This window comes from Physella acuta, unplaced genomic scaffold, assembly GCF_028476545.2.
Source record: "Physella acuta isolate Inbredline_101_S28 unplaced genomic scaffold, ASM2847654v3 ptg000013l, whole genome shotgun sequence".
Classification (NCBI taxonomy): domain Eukaryota; kingdom Metazoa; phylum Mollusca; class Gastropoda; family Physidae; genus Physella; species Physella acuta.
In genome coordinates, this window is record NW_026731533.1 from 916,893 (window position 1) to 935,256 (window position 18,364).

At 40.9% G+C, this 18,364-nt stretch overlaps 1 protein-coding gene across 2 annotated transcripts; it reads left to right on the plus strand.

Annotated features, from left to right (window-relative positions):
• Positions 1–1,389: 1,389 nt before the first annotated feature.
• On the plus strand, positions 1,390–17,612 carry LOC131935565 (AP2/ERF domain-containing protein PFD0985w-like). Of its 2 annotated transcripts, XM_059292036.1 has the most exons (5): positions 12,990–13,538; positions 15,358–15,476; positions 16,193–16,291; positions 16,811–16,837; positions 17,552–17,612. In XM_059292036.1, the coding sequence occupies exons 1-5, from the start codon at positions 12,997–12,999 to the stop codon at positions 17,572–17,574; spliced, it is 810 nt and encodes a 269-aa protein (XP_059148019.1). In that variant the 5' UTR covers positions 12,990–12,996; the 3' UTR covers positions 17,575–17,612. The 2 variants fall into 2 exon arrangements, 1 of the variants encoding a protein (XP_059148019.1); XR_009385952.1 differs by lacking the exons at positions 12,990–13,538; positions 16,811–16,837; positions 17,552–17,612 and adding an exon at positions 1,390–1,675 and having other exon boundaries at positions 16,193–16,297.
• The last annotated feature ends 752 nt before the right edge of the window (positions 17,613–18,364 follow it).

The following is an 18,364-nucleotide window of genomic DNA, read 5'->3' on the forward strand; positions in this document are numbered from 1 at the left end:
CCCCCACCCCCCCCCCCCACCCCGCCCCCGAAAATTTCAAGTGCCCCCCCGGAGAAAAAAGTCTGGAAGAAACACTGCTTGTCAACATTTACAATTACAGGAGATACCAGAAATAAAAACAACAACTTTGTATTATTTTTTTTCAAATTAAAGTACATGAACATTCGTTACGTGGTGTATCAGACACCTCCACCCATTGCCACACATGTATTAACACCACCCCCACCCTCTCAAGCCTCTGTCATAAACCCCGTGTTTACTAATCCATGGACGACCATATCAACACTCAGTAAACACATAGATTATTTACACAGAACATGCACACACATATTCACCACCCACATACAAACGTTGAAATCCGATCGATTTTATTTTCCCGTGAAGTTTTTCAAGTACACAACCATACGCGTTATGGTTTTGTTATCGACTGCGTTTTAATAACGGATCTATTTTAAATCGGCGGACACGCCCTACTGGCGGTAAAGAGATTTAATGATCTGGCCAGATAAAAATTCCACAAAGTCTTTCATAAACTTTGATGTGTTTATTTTTTAAGTTGGCCGCGCCCAATCGAACTGCGTCAACATATAGAAATACAATTTCGCCTTTTAATGACTATTATTTTTAAAATGTATCTGTGTTTGTGGCGTATGTGTGGGAAAAGGCGGATCTTTTTTCTTATAGAAAATATAGAGGTGGTGCTGCTATAGAAAACCTACCTCCCTTAACGCTTAGATTTATGGCTACACCTCTGATAGAATAAAGTAACCTACTTGTTTCTCTACATTTAGAAACTTAATATGCACCTTAAAAGACATATATGTAAAGCAATTTAATGACTGTATGACGTCAGTAAACAGACTAATTTTCCAAAATAGACATGAGAAAAAAAAAGTAAGACATTTGTGCGAAAAAAGTTAAAACCAGTACAACGATAGACATCACAAAGAGATTCTTTCTCCTTACTGTTTCTACAAAAATTTACAATTCTTCAATATTTTAATATTATTACTGCAATATTATTGCATATTGAAATAAAGCTTTTAAAAACCCCAAGGAGAACTTGTGTTGGGCAAAAGTGCCAGACAGAATTGATCTGAAGATTAGCCTAACACCCACAGCACGATATCCAAACCTTTCAAACCTACGACCTTGTTCCTGGATATGCCAACAATTGCCACCGAATTTTAAACCCCGTTTTTATGTTCACTAGAAAACGATTGCACTCTCCCCCTCCCTCCCCTCCCTTAATGGCACCTTGTTCTGATAAGTACTTTGCTACTGACGTAAGTTAAAAACGTTTAAGTTACCTGTAGATAAATTGTTCCATTTACCTAATCGCAGACGACCAGATTTTTTTACCCCCGGGTGGCAAGATTTGAAAGAACGAACCAGGCACTTGAAGTCAATGATTTAAAAAAAAATCGTTTCAGTCAGGGCCTAGCAGTTAGCTCGCGGGTGGACTGGGTGATCGTCGCCTCGGGCCAAGCTTGATAAAAGTACTTGATCGTTTTTTAATAGACGATAATAGAGGACGAGGGAAGATAGGGGCTGTGTTGAAGAATGGATGTGAATTTCTGTGGTAAAAGTTGATACATTCGTGGACGTTTTGATTGTGGAGCTACATAGGCATCACACGAACTTACAGAGGAACAGCTGTGTCAGTTAGCTGCAGGTATGTTGATAACATGTGTATGTCAATGTTATGTTTTGTTTTGTTAACATTTCTATGTCAATAATGTTATGTTTTTTACTAACATTTCTATGTAAAAAAAAAATCATATTTTTAATTACATTTCCGTCAAAAATGTTGTGATTTTCATGAATAATTAGCCAGCGAGTGAATTTGTTGTTAATTACTAATTATAGGCTTTCGTGGAAGAATTAAATATTCAACCGTTAGTGACGTCATGCCGTGTGGCGTCACACAGTGATATTTTTGTTGTTTATTTGAACAATTTAGACGGTTTAACTGACAATCTTTTCCGATGCTTAGCAAAGTTTTTATTTTTAGTTCCGATTGTTAGGCTCACATTTAATAAAGTAGTCCGTCTCATTTTCTAACAGTTAAGTTAGATGACGGCTTTGGATTAGGTTTAGTTTAGGACTAGTGTTAGCTAGAATTTAAATTTTATTTATATTTGAAGTATATGTAACGATCATCAGTCTAGGCTTAGATCTACTGGCTATTAATATTGCTGGTGTTTCGTCTAGGCCTAGGCGTACTAGAGAATCGGGATTGTCGTTAATAGTCCCATATAAAACGACAAAACCTTTCCGATACACAGGCGAAATAGTTTCAATCACAGGACGGATCGATAGGAATCCATTACGACGGCTACTCTAATTACCGGGAAAATGGTGAAGAGTGAGAGTGGACCGAAACACGTCTGTAATCGATAGCCAGGCGTGGAGTTTCACAAGCCAAACATTACACAAGGGCGGTAAATCTTTCACGTGGCTTCAAGGTGTTCAGGAATGTTGTTACCATGGTAACACGGTTTCGTGTTTTATTGTCACGGGCGTTGTGATAATAGATCGCCAATTTTTTTTTCTTTTGTGGAAGGGAGAAATATTTACCTTACCTAAGGCACGTAAACTTTCCATGTTTACATAGTAAGCGTGCGACCACAAAAAAAAAACCGACAAAACGGCTCCCAACATAATGGCTCCCGTCAATATAAGCCCCCTCAAACGACTCCTGTCGTATATTAAATCTCGTGATAAAACTCGCGGAGGATAGTCATTGTCTCCCCTTAGATACCAGTGCTTAAGTTCGCTTACGTCCCCTTTTATTTTTTGAAAGATGTATTACTTATCGTGCGACTCATACTTGCGTTAATTTAATTTAAATAATTATATTTTTAAAAAAAGAAATGTGTTTACAAATAAAGCCGGAGGAATTGGTGGTGGGATCCGCACCAGGTGACACCTAATCGAAAAATCTTAAACTTTTTTGTCAAAAAAATGTTTTATCAAGATAAAATAATTAAATAGTATGGGGGAGGGGTGACACCTGTGACACCTGACCAAAAAATGCATTTTTATTAGTAAAAGGGAGTGGGTGAGCCACTCAGTTACCGCACCGGATGACACCCAACCTAAAGACGCCCCTGTGTTGTAATGTAAGTTCTCATTCGTGCAAGATAGATTTTAATCCCTGAACTATTGGCTTAGACGTACTTCGACCTCATAATAGAGATTATAATTACAATTTAGAATCCTTGTTAGGTCTCATGCTTCACAATTTATTTCGGCGAAACAACGCTGTTCAGCTTAACTGATATCAATAAAATAATCAATGGTGAAGGTCCGTTTATTAAAGCTCTAGTTGTGTAGTCTTTAACCTGCAACATTTTGAAACGAGGGGGTGGGCTGTGTGGTGAGGGGCTTAGGGCGTGTTTGCTGGGGTATACGGGTATGTGGTTGTGTGGTGAGGGGCTTAGGGCGTGGTTGCTGTGTTATAAGGGTATTTGGCTGTGAGTTATAATGATACATTGAAGCAGAGTTTATTTAAATTTGTTGGTTTAACGACACCATTCGAATTATGGCCCATGGTTTTCCGATAGCTCTAAACATAGTTAAACGCGTTCTGCTGTTTAAAGTTGACTGTCCATTCAGTGGTGGAGACAGGGCTGTGTTAGCTCTAAGTTACAGCCAGTGTTCCCTGGTACAGCTCTTGGTGACAGCGGGCTCGTCACGCCTACAATGCTTTTAGTTATATATATATATAATATATATATATATATATATATATATATATATATATATATATATATATATATATATATATATATATAGACATATGCGTGTGTGTGTATGTGTTATTAACACCTCACTCCCCCATTAAAACAAAATCCTGCCTACGCCACTGGTCTTTGTCTCATACCTCTAGTCAGCATCAACACAACAATGGCTTAATTTTCACATTAGAAAAACTTTTTTTAAAATGCCATTTTAATGTAATTTACATTTTCTCCCCCCCCCCCCCCCACCCCAACCCCTATATCAATTGTCACTATTATAAAATAAACTCGACAACGTTTTTCCGATAACCGGAAAAGACTCGCGTAAATCGATGCGATCAGTGGGTCGTATCTCCGCTAGAGTGCTGTCAATTTTATCCGACTTCCGTACACGTTCAATATCCGATAAATGCAGGATTCTTAGTGGAAATTAACTTCAGATGGGGGCGGAGGTGTGATTTAAGCGAACAGAGAATAACATCATAAATACTTTACACACAACTACCACTTTCTACCAATAGTTGAATTCATTTTCATAGATCCCTATTACTCATAGACCCCTCTTAGACCCCTATTACTCATAGACCCCTCTTAGACCCCTATTACTCATAGACCCCTCTTAGACCCCTATTACTCATAGACCCCTCTTAGACCCCTATTACTCATAGACCCCTCTTAGACCCCTATTACACATAGACCCTTCTTAGACCCCTATTACTCATTGACTTCTGTTACTCATAGACCCCTTTTGACCCCTATTACTCATTGACCCCTCTTAGACACCTATTACTCATTGACCCCTATTACTCATAGATCCCTCTTGGACCCCTATTACTCATTGACCCCTATTACTCATAGACCACTCTTAGACCCCTATTACTCAAAGACCCCTCTTTGACCCCTATTACTCATTGACCCCTATTACTCATTGACCCCTATTACTCATAGACCCCTCTTAGACCCCTATTACTCAAAGACCCCTCTTAGACCCCTATTACTCATTGACCCCTATTACTCATAGACCACTCTTAGACCCCTATTACTCAAAGACCCCTCTTTGACCCCTATTACTCATTGACCCCTATTACTCATAGACCCCTCTTAGACCCCTATTACTCAAAGACCCCTCTTAGACCCCTATTACTCATTGACCCCTCTTAGACCCCTATTACTCATTGACCCCTATTACTCATAGACCCCTCTTAGACCCCTATTACTCATTGACCCCTATTACTCATAGACCCCTCTTAGACCCCTTTTAGTCATTGACCCCTATTACTCAAAGACCCCTCTTAGACCCCTATTACTCATAGACCCGTCTTAGATTCCTATTACTCATTGTCCCAATTAACTCAAAGACCCATATTACTTGTAAAGAAAATATATTATAGCAAAGTAATATTTTTTAAATTCTGACGGTAAAAAGAAAACAACACAACACATGCGGTCTATCCTACACTTAAATGTAATTTAATTTCCCTTAGAGTAAAATCTAGTAGACTAGAGACTAGACTGGATTGTGAAATCTTTGTCACAATCTACGAGTGGTTAAAGTCATTGGCAGCAACGGTCTAATTACCGAACCGAACCACGTGATCTCATTAGCATCGCCTCGTTAAGTGAGTAGTGAGCCTGGGGCTAGATGAGGCAAATCTAATTGGCTAAAAATTTAGGGGAGGGGGGGGGAGATTTCGATAAAGAGCACAATGGCATGGTTTTAATATTATTATTTTTTTTTTTAGCAATCGTTACCATTTTATTTTATTTTAACTAAACAAACAGACCAACAAGACCAAATTGACCAGAATTCGCTAACAGTTTCTTCCCAGAACGAAATGGAATTTATATAGAAAATATATTTTTTAACAGTGTCCACCGCCGCCATAAATTTCTATTCCCCCCCCCCCCCCCGAGAAAAAGGTCTGGAAGAAACACTGTTCCCTAATTGTTTGTTACAGAGAGCCTTGTTATCAGCTGTTTCTAATAAAATATTCAACGACTTGCACTGTGAGATGTTGATTGTTGTGGTACAGTCTGTAGAAACTACAACACATTTGTTATGATGTTAGTCTATAGAAACTATAACACATTTGTAATGTTGTTACAGTCTATAGAAACTACACTTGTTGTGATGTTTCAGTCTATAGAAACTACAACACATTTACTAGGCATAAGAAAATATAACACATTGTGCAAAGGTGTCTAATAGGCCAGGAAAACTTTTAAAAGATTGAAAATTTTTCGTTGTGCATTTTTTTTCTATATCAAAGCTTGAATTTTATGCCTCTGCATGACAATAAAAGGGTAAAATACCAAATTAAAAAAAAAATGACACCCGTCTTCGTGAAGACTTAGATTTACATCCGTCTCTGGTTTTACCTACAGAATAAATACTTCAGAAAAACCTATTAAATAAAAATAAAAAACAAAATAAAATTACTTCCTGTTTAAAGAAAAAAAATGTAATAATACTTTTGTACAGTGGCGTAGCGAGGTCGGGTGTCACCCGGTGCGGCACTTAATGGTGTCACCACCCAGAGGCGTAGCGACTCTTCCCGGGGACAAACTTTCAATTTTCGATTTGCACCCCCCCCCTCAAACTTTCGATTTGCAACCCCCTCAAATTTGTCTCTATATATTTTACTATTTTTTGCCTTGGTGTCACCCCCCTAAATGGTGTCACCCGGTGCGGTCCGCACCCCCCGCACCCCCCCCCCCCTCGCTACGCCTCTGCTTTTGTATATGAGTATTATTGTGGGCTGTGACAATTGCCGGTGACCGACAAAAGTGAAGGGAGCTTTGTGTGGCGGCCCAACGTGTCTTGGGCACAAAAAGGAAAAGATGATGATGATGATGATGATGATGGCAATGTCCCATCGTTTATTACTGCTATGTTTGCTGCTGTTTTAAATATAGCGTCAAAGAATTTGAAATAGCGATCTGCTATTTTCAATCTTACTTATATGTCTCTCTCGAGTAAGGAATTAAAATATATTGAAAATATATACTTTAACTAATGTCGATTGTCGACGCCCCCCCCCCCCCCCCCCCCAATCTTGGCTATTTTTTTTATCCATTGTAACTCATTTTAATTCCCTACTAAATTATAAACTATCGTCTTTTTAAATTAAGTTTCACGAAATCGATTATTGAAAAATGTCAAAATCTTTTTTATCAAGAGCTCTAAATACGACATTATTTTCTTCGTGTAGTCGTCATGGCAACTGATACAACAAAACCAGTCACGTGAGTTCAGGTCAAGAAGCTTACTAGTAAATAAATGTTAGTTCGGCAGGCACAGAAAGGGGCGATAATGAAAACAAAACAAAACAGAACAGTCTCCCTTTGTCCGCGTTGTTTCATCGCTCTCGCATGACGGTAGACGGTATCGATTCCAGGGACACATGTGAACACGAGTGGCCATTGTGACGGGTAAACTCTTTCTTCTTGTTAAATATTTCATGCGCGGTAGCGAATCGATACCCTAACGACCGGTAATCGAAGTAACCATGCAGGGAAGAAAACAATGCAGTTCAGTTTCAAATTTAAATGTTTCTTGCTGAACGGTGTGTGTGTGTTTGTGTGTGTGTGTGTGTGGGGGGGGGTACAATCTCGAAGGGGTGGGGTAGATGCGGCAGGGTGGGTAAGGACTGGAGGAGAAAACGAGTATCGACGAGATTCCGTTAATTCGATCGTGCGTATGTTATATAAAAGAAAAATTGGACATTTTCCCGCATCGAAAAATAGTAAAAATTTAAATGTCAATACAAACAGCCTTATCCCAATATCCAGTTTAAATGTTGTTTTTTTTTTAAATTCCGGAGATAGAAAATTGGGCAGGTAAGGGGGGGGGGGGGGGGGGGAAACTGCGTGATGTCCTCAGTTACTGCACCGGGTGATACTCGTCCATGTGACGCCACTATTTTTAGGGTCGTGTCTAGCACGGAGATTGGGCTTGTCGTTAGAGGCAGGTTAGTGCTTACACCAGCACTAACATGAAGTGCTTACACCAGCACTAACATGAAGTGCTTACACCAGCACTAACATGAAGTGCTTACACCAGCACTAACATGAAGTGCTTACACCAGCACTAACATGAAGTGCTTACACCAGCACTAACATGAAGTGCTTACACCAGCACTAACATGAAGTGCTTACACCAGCACTAACATGAAGTGCTTACACCAGCACTAACATGTAAATTAATTTACTAGCAACCTAACCCTGCACTGCAATGAATCAGTGGCGTAGCTATGGGAGGGTTGGTGGGGCGGCCGCCCCGTGCGCCAACCCCAAGGGGGCGCCTAAATGGGTAGAAAAATTAATTTAAAAGCTCGTTTCATGCTGAAATATCGAATTATACACAATCAAATTTACGAAAATAAACGACTACAAAGTTTTACACTGAAAATGTTAAGGGATAGTAACTGGTAAGAAGCGCCACACACATTTTTAACGAGGGAGGGGGGCGCTTTTACACAGACAGGAATGTATAGAAATTGGAGGGGGGGGGGGCGAAAAAATTGATAGTCCGCTCCAGGCGCCTGATTAGGTCGCTACGGCTCTGAGATGAATCAGGGTTATAGTGTTGTTATAAAAAAGACGAATAAACCTTCTTTAGGATTTGTAGAAAAAAACATTAACACATATGGCGCAGAATGGGATGGCCTTTCCACCTGATTCTGGCGCTGCCAGGATTCGAACCCCCAGACTCTGGCTAATGGGCCAGAGTGGTTGTTAAGTTCACTAAACTGTACGTGAGTGTTAGCGTGAGCTGCAGTTTTTAACGTCTCGTCACTGAAACAAGCGTCACTGAAACAAGCGTCACTAAAACAAGAGTCACTGATACAAGCGTCACTGATACAAGCGTCACTGAAACAAGCGTCACTAAAACAAGAGTCACTGAGTCGAGCGTCACTAAAACAAGAGTCACTGAAACAAGCGTCATTGACGCTGATTTCTCTCCGTGGGAGTCACCAATCAGCTGGCTGTATTTACCGTGTCAACAAACCTTTCCCCAGCGAACGTAAAATTTCCGGTTCGTATTTTACATCCCGTCACCTACAAAGGTGTTTGGGGATCAAGCACGTTCTCGTTAATTACATCAGACCGCTGATCGTGCCACGGGTTTTGATTGGCTCATACAAGGGGAGGTAACATTCACGCTTTTTTAAACTGTAAGAAAGATTGCAGATCTATAAATTACTAGCTGAGGTTACTTTCAAACATTTTTCCAAGGGAAGTAGTGTGTATTTGAAACTTCCGGAGGGGGGGGGGGAATTATTGTTATGGTATACATTTTCTATATAAATGTAATATTTGTTTCTTTTTCGTTCGGGGAAGAAGGGGGTAGGGGTGTTGGAAAGGGGGGGGGGGGCGGAGGGGTACGTGACAGAAATATTTTTTATCCACAATATCAATCCCTTTGAGTTTTTTAATTATAATAAAACGGGAATAATCTACCCTAAATTTCTCGAATCTTATATAACACTACAGGGGATGGGAACTCAGGATATAGACATGATTTTTAATCTATTTTTAATTGCTTAAACTTTTAAAAATGGAATAGAATCTCGTAGAAAAAAGAATTGCGCACCAAGTGAACAGCAAACAATCTGTGTTTAATAGTTGGGAATAGTACTTTGCAAATTCTTATGCGTTTTTTCCCCCGGTCAACGCAAATTACTCAAAATTTGACAGAAGGCAGAAAAAATTAGATCTTTTACTTATATGTGAAATTTTGTAGAATAAAAGTAGAATAAGTCCCGCTTTCGGTTATCAGAAATCGCTGAAAAGTTGACACAGAACTACAAATTTGATATAATACTTATATATGAAATTTCATCAACCTCGCTGTAAGGGTACTCAAGTTATCGTGTTGACATATATACACACATACATACACACATACACACACACAGACATACGATTCAGGGAGGTGTAGAACGTCGCTGTAGGTTTATGTTACACCCTGTGTGCTGTAGGTTTATATTTACATCCTGGGTGCTGTAGGTTTATGTTTAAATCCTGGGTGTTACAGGTTTATGTTTACATCTTTGGTGCTGTAGGTTTATGTTTACATCTTTGGTGCTGTAGGTTTATGTTTACATCCTGGGTGCTGTAGGTTTATGTTTACATCCTTGGTGCTGTAGGTTTATGTTTAAATCCTGGGTGTTACAGGTTTATGTTTACATCCTTGGTGCTGTAGATTTATGTTTACACCCCGCGTGCTGTAGGTTTATGCTCTGGGTGCTGTAGGTTTATGTTTACATCCTGGGTGCTGTAGGTTTATGTTTACATCCTTGGTGCTGTAGGTTTATGCTCTGGGTGCTGTAGGTTTATGTTAACGATCTACATGACAGAAGTGTCAAAGTTTATTAGCTGTTTCCCTCATTGTGGGATTTTACGACGCAAGAAAGAGAAAGATCAGGTTATAGAGCCACTTCCTTGTGTGTTTTTAGCAATCAGTAGGTGTGTCTGGTACACTCTTTTTGGTCTTAAGGACGCTCATAAAGCTGTTTAGACAGTGGTTCTTAACCTGGGTTCGATCGAACCCCAGGGGTTCGGTGAGTCCGTCTTAGTGGTTCTGCGGAGGTCAAGACACATTTTTTTCTCATGTGATTCATTTTCGGATTGTGCTAGCGTGGACGATAAAACTACGAGAAGGGTTCGGTGAATGGGTATGGGAAACTGGTGGGGTACATCCAAAAAGGTTAAGAACCACTGTCTTAAGGACACATCATCCACATCATCTAGGTCTAGACTCTAGAACAAACATACTAGGACTCACCTGTTAGTCGTATTGCCATATTCAGATAGCGATAGCCATGTGTGGGTTAGGGCTAGGTTTAAGATTAGGATAAAGCGATAGAAGTAGAGAAAGCGTGGTTCAGCGATAGAACCTAGGATTGTTAACTCGTATGTAACAGGTTCGGTTCTCGGGACGTCCATGAGACCACCCGGCCGTGATGGGAATCTGACCTGAGGCTGGGGGAAGTCTACGGTTGAACTCTACATCTGATCACACGATCACCTGCATTTGACGTCGAAACAAAACTCTACTTCACCTGCAGCCATCGCCAGATGTAAAAACGTGGTGTGTCATTGTATAGTGTTTATGGTTAAGAACCCAGGCGGGACAAATCAGTTTCATATTGCATTAATTAGTTAATTAATATTCCACCGCTGTTAGGGGTTCAATCAAGATTATGGTCATAACAAAAAATTAATAGTGAAATCATCGAACAGTTGTTTTTATACTTTAGTCTCGTTAGGGTTGGCGAATCCCACACGAAGATAAGTTAGGTGTAATCAGTTAGAACAATGGGTTTTGTAATCAGTTGATAAGTTAGATTTTTAATTAAAAACGAGTTCTGTAATCAGTTATAGTAGGAACAATGTGGTTTGTAGTAAGCTATATAAAGAACTATGGGTATTGTGATATAACAGATTATGTTATAAGCCACAATGGGTTTTGTCAAATATGCTATGAGGAACAATGGGTATTGTCAATGAGCCGATTATGCTAATATTTCAAAAATATGCAAATCAGCGTGGGAAACAAGTCAACCATCAATCTGGCTGGTAATTATCACGTCACTTTCTAGGATTAAATTGGATGGGCGAGGGCTGGGGTGAGAAAGGTGGGTGGGGGTGTACCTAATCCAGCAAAGAGTGACGTCACCGCGATAAGTTTAATGAAGTGACCGTGCAAATAGCCATGGGAAGGGAGATAAGAACTGGGACTCTACATTGGGCCCGGGTTACAGCGAGTCGAGATACAGGCTGGGCCGTGACGAATTTATCGTTGACCATGTACTGGTGGTTCAGGTGTCAGGAACAACAACTCTGTTTGCAAGAGTTTCTCGTCGCGCGCTTTCCTCGCGATGTGGTCAAAGACAGCCTAATAATAACTCAAATTATGACATGCTTTACACAAGAGCCTATACTTCTACAAATATACATTATATATTGTTTAATCAACGTATTGACTATTCCATTATCTCCCTTTAAAAACGTCAAACTGTGCTATAGAATATAGATGTTAAGATTTTTTATACATTCATGGGCATCATTTATTTGACTGATCGCTGCTTACTAGTTATTTTCCTTAATTTTATTTTATTTTGTATTCCTTATTTTTAATTTTTAGTTAGTTTTAAATTTCCCATCTCATAAGATTGATATTTATATATCATTATCATTGGACATATTATGAAATATAAGCAAAGTTTGAAAGATATCACTCAATTAAAAAAAAAAATTCTAAATTAAGTCTCAAGATTACAACCTAAACCAACTACTTATATACATAGTGACATTAAAGAAAAATCTGGTAAGAACAGTCTTTTTTTTTCTATTTCACAAAATGAAGGGTATTACGGTAAACATAACCGCCTGCGGAGTGATTGCCGGTTACGTAAATCATGTCTGGCCAGGTACATGCCGGCAGTAACGGTCGATAGCCGCTAAATCCCATTGGCTGAGCCGTGAAGCAGCCGACAAGTGAGTACGAGGGTGGGCGATGCTTTGATCTTCCGGTATCGTTAAAAACTTTCTTTGGGGAATTAAGACCTCGAAATCATCAAGATCCTTTGTATAAAGCTCTAGGCCCTATCGGATTCTAAAGGTTTTCAATGCAAATTCGTAAACGTTATTTGAATCTTTGGTGGAGTTGTTTGTTTCGGGCGATCACATTTTTTAATTTGAGTTCACTTTGTGCGGTCAAAAGTTAATTTCACTGCGGAGTTTGTTTTATACATTTTTTTTGCAACTTTGATTAAGTTGTAGCTTTTTCAACCCTGTGGGTATTTAATTTTTCCCTCCTTTGTATCACACGTTAATAGCTGTTTGAAAAGCTACTAGTTTTTTATTTGCACTATCTTTTTATATGGGTAGAAAAAGTTATATTGCTTTTTGGATTTATGAAATATTTAGGCATGTCGGTTTAGTTATATTTTAAACTTTGTTGTGATAACATTGTGCATTTTAAAAAGAAAGATTTATAATTCGTGAAGCTTGTGTTTGGATTGTAATCTAAAGTGTTACAAGATTCTATCAAATAAATGAGATCTTTTGGAAATACCAACTCTTAGCAATAGGACTTTACATTTAGAAAAATTATGTTGGCCTAAATATTAATGAAATAAACTAATTCGCGGAGTAATTAATTGCTGAAAATAAAAATACTGGTGTTACTTTGGAAGGATTATAAAAATAGATTTGGACCCCGGATTAAAAAAAAAAAAACATGGATGCGAAATCTACAGAAAAGAAACCTCAGAAAACTAAAGCTCCGCCTCATAAAAAAACTGGCAAAAATAATTCTAAGAAAAAGTCCCAAACGAGACCAGATTCGTCTGGTAACAGGTCGGATTCGTCCCGCCATATGACGTCACCAGCTGATGACCTTGAACCCCACCGATTAGAAGACCAGACGAATAAAGATGAAAACAATGACGATAATAGAGATGAAACATACGAGGATAACAGCGATAGTGTACACAACGAAAACAACGATGACAAAAAAGAAGCCAGTGATAACGATCACGATGACACTGGCGACGACGAGAAGAACAATAACGACGATGACGACGAAATATTCTTTGACGATCCGATACTTTCCAGAGAATTCGAAACCAGATCGGGAGCGCCATACAACGGATACTACGGAGCAGACGCCGCCAATCCTGGCTTGTCAACAAGACAGGCCAAAATAATAAAAGATATTTTGGCCAACTTTGACCTCGAAAAAGTCATGGATAGGTACCGGGGTGAAACTGTGTATAGAAGGTATTTACTCTCTTCAAATAGATTTCACTAAATAAGGTATTTACTTTCTTCAAATAGATTTCACTAAATAAGGTCTTTATCTTACTAAAACATACCCTCGCAATGATACTGTATTACAGAATCTATGGGTATTTTTAATATATCAAGCTATTTATATAACAAACCCCGGATGTAGTAATTCCAAGCTTTAAGTAAAGAAATTGAATTAATGTCGTCTTTTCTAACCACTGTGAGCAAAGGGCAGTAGCCCTCCGTCCCTACAACATTCCAGTATCTTTAGATATGATATTTATTTTTGAGGTAGAAGCTAATTTGCTCAACATATGGGCCATACATTCGTATTGTATGGGCTGTACATCCACAAGGTTTGGCTTACTACACATACGAGTGGCAAACTATTTCCGACATCATATTTCAGAAACAGCGCAGCACATAATTTAAACCACACAACTAGGCGATCTCTGTGCGGAAAAGAAAGATCAGGACATAACCTACCTATTTTATCCTGGTGTGTGTGTATGTGTGTGTTTGTGTGTGTTTGATACTTCAGTCATTATTGAGGGTATTGTGTTGCTATGTCTGAGGAGGTGTTTCATTTAGAAATATATCCTGGGGGGGGGGGGGGCACCTGGAGCATGTCCATCCCCTCCCATACCAGTTTCAAATGCCCCCCCCCCCCCTCTGTAAGATCCCCACTATCTCTGTTTCTTTTAGACATATATACTGAGGGATTTGGTAGTGCCCCCCCCCCCCCCCCTGGAGCATGTCCATCCCCTCCCATAAAAAGTTTCAATGACCCCCCCCTCCTGTAAGAACCCCAGTATGTCTATGGTGTTGACGTGGTTTTGATGTGGATAACTGTGTTCGGTTATTAGAAATAACAAGCCGGGTGACAGCTGTATTCAACATGACGTATCGTTATTATGGCAAGACTCTCCGATTGTTTTCCTTATAACACACGTGTTAAATTTGTTTGAGTGAATTTCATTGGCACATATTTTAAAATAGGACCTTGTTTATGTTGGCTAGAAATAACCTCCAATCAGAATACAACAACAAACACGACTAGCCACAACTAAAGTATAGCTAGCAAGAGCTTCAGAGGGGAAATAACTCCCATTTGATTAATAAATCACAACATCCTATCATAAGTTCATTACAGCCGTGGTTTTCATCTAAATTGAGGTGAATGAAGATTAGGTTAGTTGAGTAATGGTCTAAGGATCATAACGGACGTCATACCTGTTGCTAACCTGAAAGTCCCGAGTTCGAACCCTCGGGCAGATGAAGCTCGTTAGCTTGGGACAGCAACCCATCTAATCTAGGATAGAAAACTACGAAATCATACAGCAGTGGAGCCCCTTAGACGATTGTATTACCAACTCAGCTGTGTGGAGAGAGAGATAGGGGGGTCATGATACAGGGGCAAAATCTGGACTCATCTTATCTTACCGCCCCTGTCTCTGTGCTTGTATTTTCCAATGCGCAATCCCCCGGTAAGTATAGGTCACTAACCAGTTCTAAGGCTCAATAAAACATGTAAGAGCCGTAGAACTGATTGGTAACCTACTTACCAGCCCTATACTAGACTTTGGAGCCATAATATATTATTACAAGTGGATGTGGAGTCTTTGGTGACGATGTGTGACGATGGAGGGAAAACGACTCCCCCCCCCCCCCCCCTCAGCATCTTTATGGATAAATGACATTCATTTTTTTTAATAGGCTTTCTGAAAAACGTGGAAGCTAAAGACAAAGTGGTCCTATTTCAACATGAAAATATTTCATAATCTGTTTTTATCGTTTTTCCCCTCTTCAGTTTGAACAAACGAAATCGCCGAGTGTGGCTGGAGGGTATGATGGGAAACGAGAAGGTTCCGTTTAACGACCGGAAGTGGAATGAAAGCGTTCAAGCAGAAAGTCATGAACGATCTCGAGGTAATGAAGAAATCATCTTGTTTTGTTTTTTGTAAATCAGTTTTTGGTTTCGGTGAGGAAATGGGTATCTTTGATGTGTTCAGTGGGCGTCGCAAGGTGGGTGTAGGCAGGCGAGTGTGGTGCGCACCGGGTGACACCATTAGAGTGTGACGCCATGTCGAGAATCAATGCTTCATACAGTTAAAATAATAAAATAGTACGAGGAGAAGGGTGACACCAAACCGAAAAACAGCCCCTGACATACAAATATAATCCGAGAGTGATCTGCTTCTTTAATCACGTGACAGGGTTCGGCGTGGGTCGAGTCGGTAAAGCTCATGGTTGCTAAACCGAAAAGTCTCGAGTTCGAACCCTCGGGCAGATGAGGCTCGTTAGCTGGGGAGAGACAACTCCAAAATCAAACAACTGCTGCCTTGTAGTTTGAGTTTTGTTCTTGGTTGGACAAAGGCTATGGAAGCAAATCCAAAAAGAAAAGCAGGCTGAAGTCGGAGTCAATGGCCTCAATGGCGCATAACTAGTTGACACGTAACGCTTAATTGTGTTGGAGGCGTGGTCGAGTCGGCAAAAAGCTCATGGTTGATAAATTCGAACAAAGTCTCGAGTTCAAACCCACTGGCAGATAAATCTCGATCCCCCTTCAACACTAATAATTAAGAACGAAGAAGAAGAAGAAGAAAGAATCACGTGACCCTCTCTCCCTCCCCCCCCCTTCCCAGAGACAACAGGACGAGAGGGAGAGGAGGCTGGCAGACGCCGAGACACAGAGGATTCTCAAGCTGAAGCTGCAGGGTGTCATCAAGGACGAGGAGCAGACGGACAGGGGGGTTCAACCATAATAGACAGGTAATGTAGGCAGGGGGGTTCAACCACAACAGACAGGTAATGTAGGCAGGGGGTTCAACCACAACAGACAGGTAATGTAGGCAGGGGGTTCAACCACAACAGACAGGTAATGTAGGCAGGGGGTTCAACCACAACAGACAGGTAATGTAGGCAGGGGGTTCAACCACAACAGGACAGGTAATGTAGGCAGGGGGGTTTCAACCACAACAGACAGGTAATGTAGGCAGGGGGGTTCAACCACAACAGACAGGTAATGTAGGCAGGGGGTTCAACCACAACAGACAGGTAATGTAGGCAGGGGGTTCAACCACAACAGACAGGTAATGTAGGCAGGGGGTTCAACCACAACAGACAGGTAATGTAGGCAGGGGGACAACCAGACAGGTAATGTAGGCAGGGGGGACAACCAGACAGGTAATGTAGGCAGGGGGACAACCAGACAGGTAATGTAGGCAGGGGGTTCAACCATAATAGACAGGTAAATGTAGGCAGACAGGGGGTTCAACCACAACAGACAGGTAATGTAGGCAGACAGGGGGTTCAACCATAATAGACAGGTAATGTAGGCAGGGGGTTCAACCCACAACAGACAGGTAATGTAGACAGGGGAGGGGGGGACAACCAGACAGGTAATGTAGGCAGGGGGGGACAACCACAACAGACAGGTAATGTAGGCAGGGGGGACAACCAGACAGGTAATGTAGGCAGGGGGTTCAACCACAACAGACAGGTAATGTAGGCAGGGGGGGGGGGACAACCAGACAGGTAATGTAGGCAGGGGGGACAACCAGACAGGTAATGTAGGCAGGGGGTTCAACCACAACAGACAGGTATTGTAGGCGGGGGTGGGGGTTCAACCACAACAGACAGGTAATGTAGGCAGGGGGGGGGGACAACCAGACAGGTAATGTAGGCAGGGGGGGGGGGACAACCAGACAGGTAATGTAGGCAGACAGGGCGGACAACCACAATAGACAAGTCAAACACCTGCTCATGACAGGCATCCAAATTGCACCTGGCATAAAACTGTGTTACATATTACAGAACATACAGCCGCAAATGACAAATAGCCATGTAGGCCTACCACCCTTCTACATATCACTGTTAACCAAATGCCACATGACTTTCACTCCTTAGATATGGGACAACACACACTGCATTGCTCTATGTACTCGGTGCTATTTATTACACATACTCTTAAATATCTTTTTTTTTCTTAATTTCCTTTTTAGAGCGTGTCAGAAAGAAAATTTGAGAGAAGAAAAGCCAAAAAAACACGAGTCTCTGTTTTAAACCAACGGTAAGTTATTAGTTAGTGTTTGGTGAATATGTAGAAACATTGTGACTGTAAAGTACAGACTAGCAGTAGCCTGAAACGTAGACATTACCAGAGTTTCTTTCAGGCATCTCTTCGGGCGACACCCACTCTCTTAAAGCAAATCTACCCCAGCTCCGAAAAAAAGTAGAAGAAACAAAATATAACTTACATAGAAAATATATACGTTTACCAGTGGCATCACCGCCCCCCCCCTCCCGAAAGCACGTTTGCTGCTCTTCCCCGAACGAATTATAAGGTAAATGTATCTTTTACCATTCTCTCCCTCCCCCCCCCCCCCCCCTCCGAATTTTTACATGACCCCATTTTTTCTCATGAATCTCCCTAATGTTACTACCACACTAACCAAAATCATACCAATACCAATTCAAATCATACCAATACACGTCATTATGTGCCACCAAACCAGGCACATCTGCCTTGTTCAGTACGTAGCTTTGTTAGCCAGGGGGAACTAACCGCCGCAGTACATTAGCCAGGGGAACTAACCGCCGCAGTACATAAGCCAGGGGAACTAACCGCCGCAGTACATTAGCCAGGGGAGCTAACCGCCGCAGTACATAACCCAGGGGAACTAACCGCCGCAGTACATAACCCAGGGGAGCTAACCGCCGCAGTACATTAGCCAGGGGAACTAACCGTCGCAGTACATAAGCCAGGGGAACTAACCGCCGCAGTACATTAGCCAGGGGAACTAACCACCGCAGTA

Excerpts from the sequence above, each read along its gene's own strand:
- LOC131935565 (XM_059292036.1), top strand. The coding sequence starts at position 12,997 with ATGGATGCGAAATCTACAGAAAAGAAACCTCAGAAAACTAAAGCTCCG. Across the intron at positions 13,539-15,357 it reads GGTGAAACTGTGTATAGAAG|TTTGAACAAACGAAATCGCC; the intron begins GTATTTACTCTC and ends TCCCCTCTTCAG. Across the intron at positions 16,838-17,551 it reads GGTTCAACCACAACAGACAG|AGCGTGTCAGAAAGAAAATT; the intron begins GTAATGTAGGCA and ends TTTCCTTTTTAG.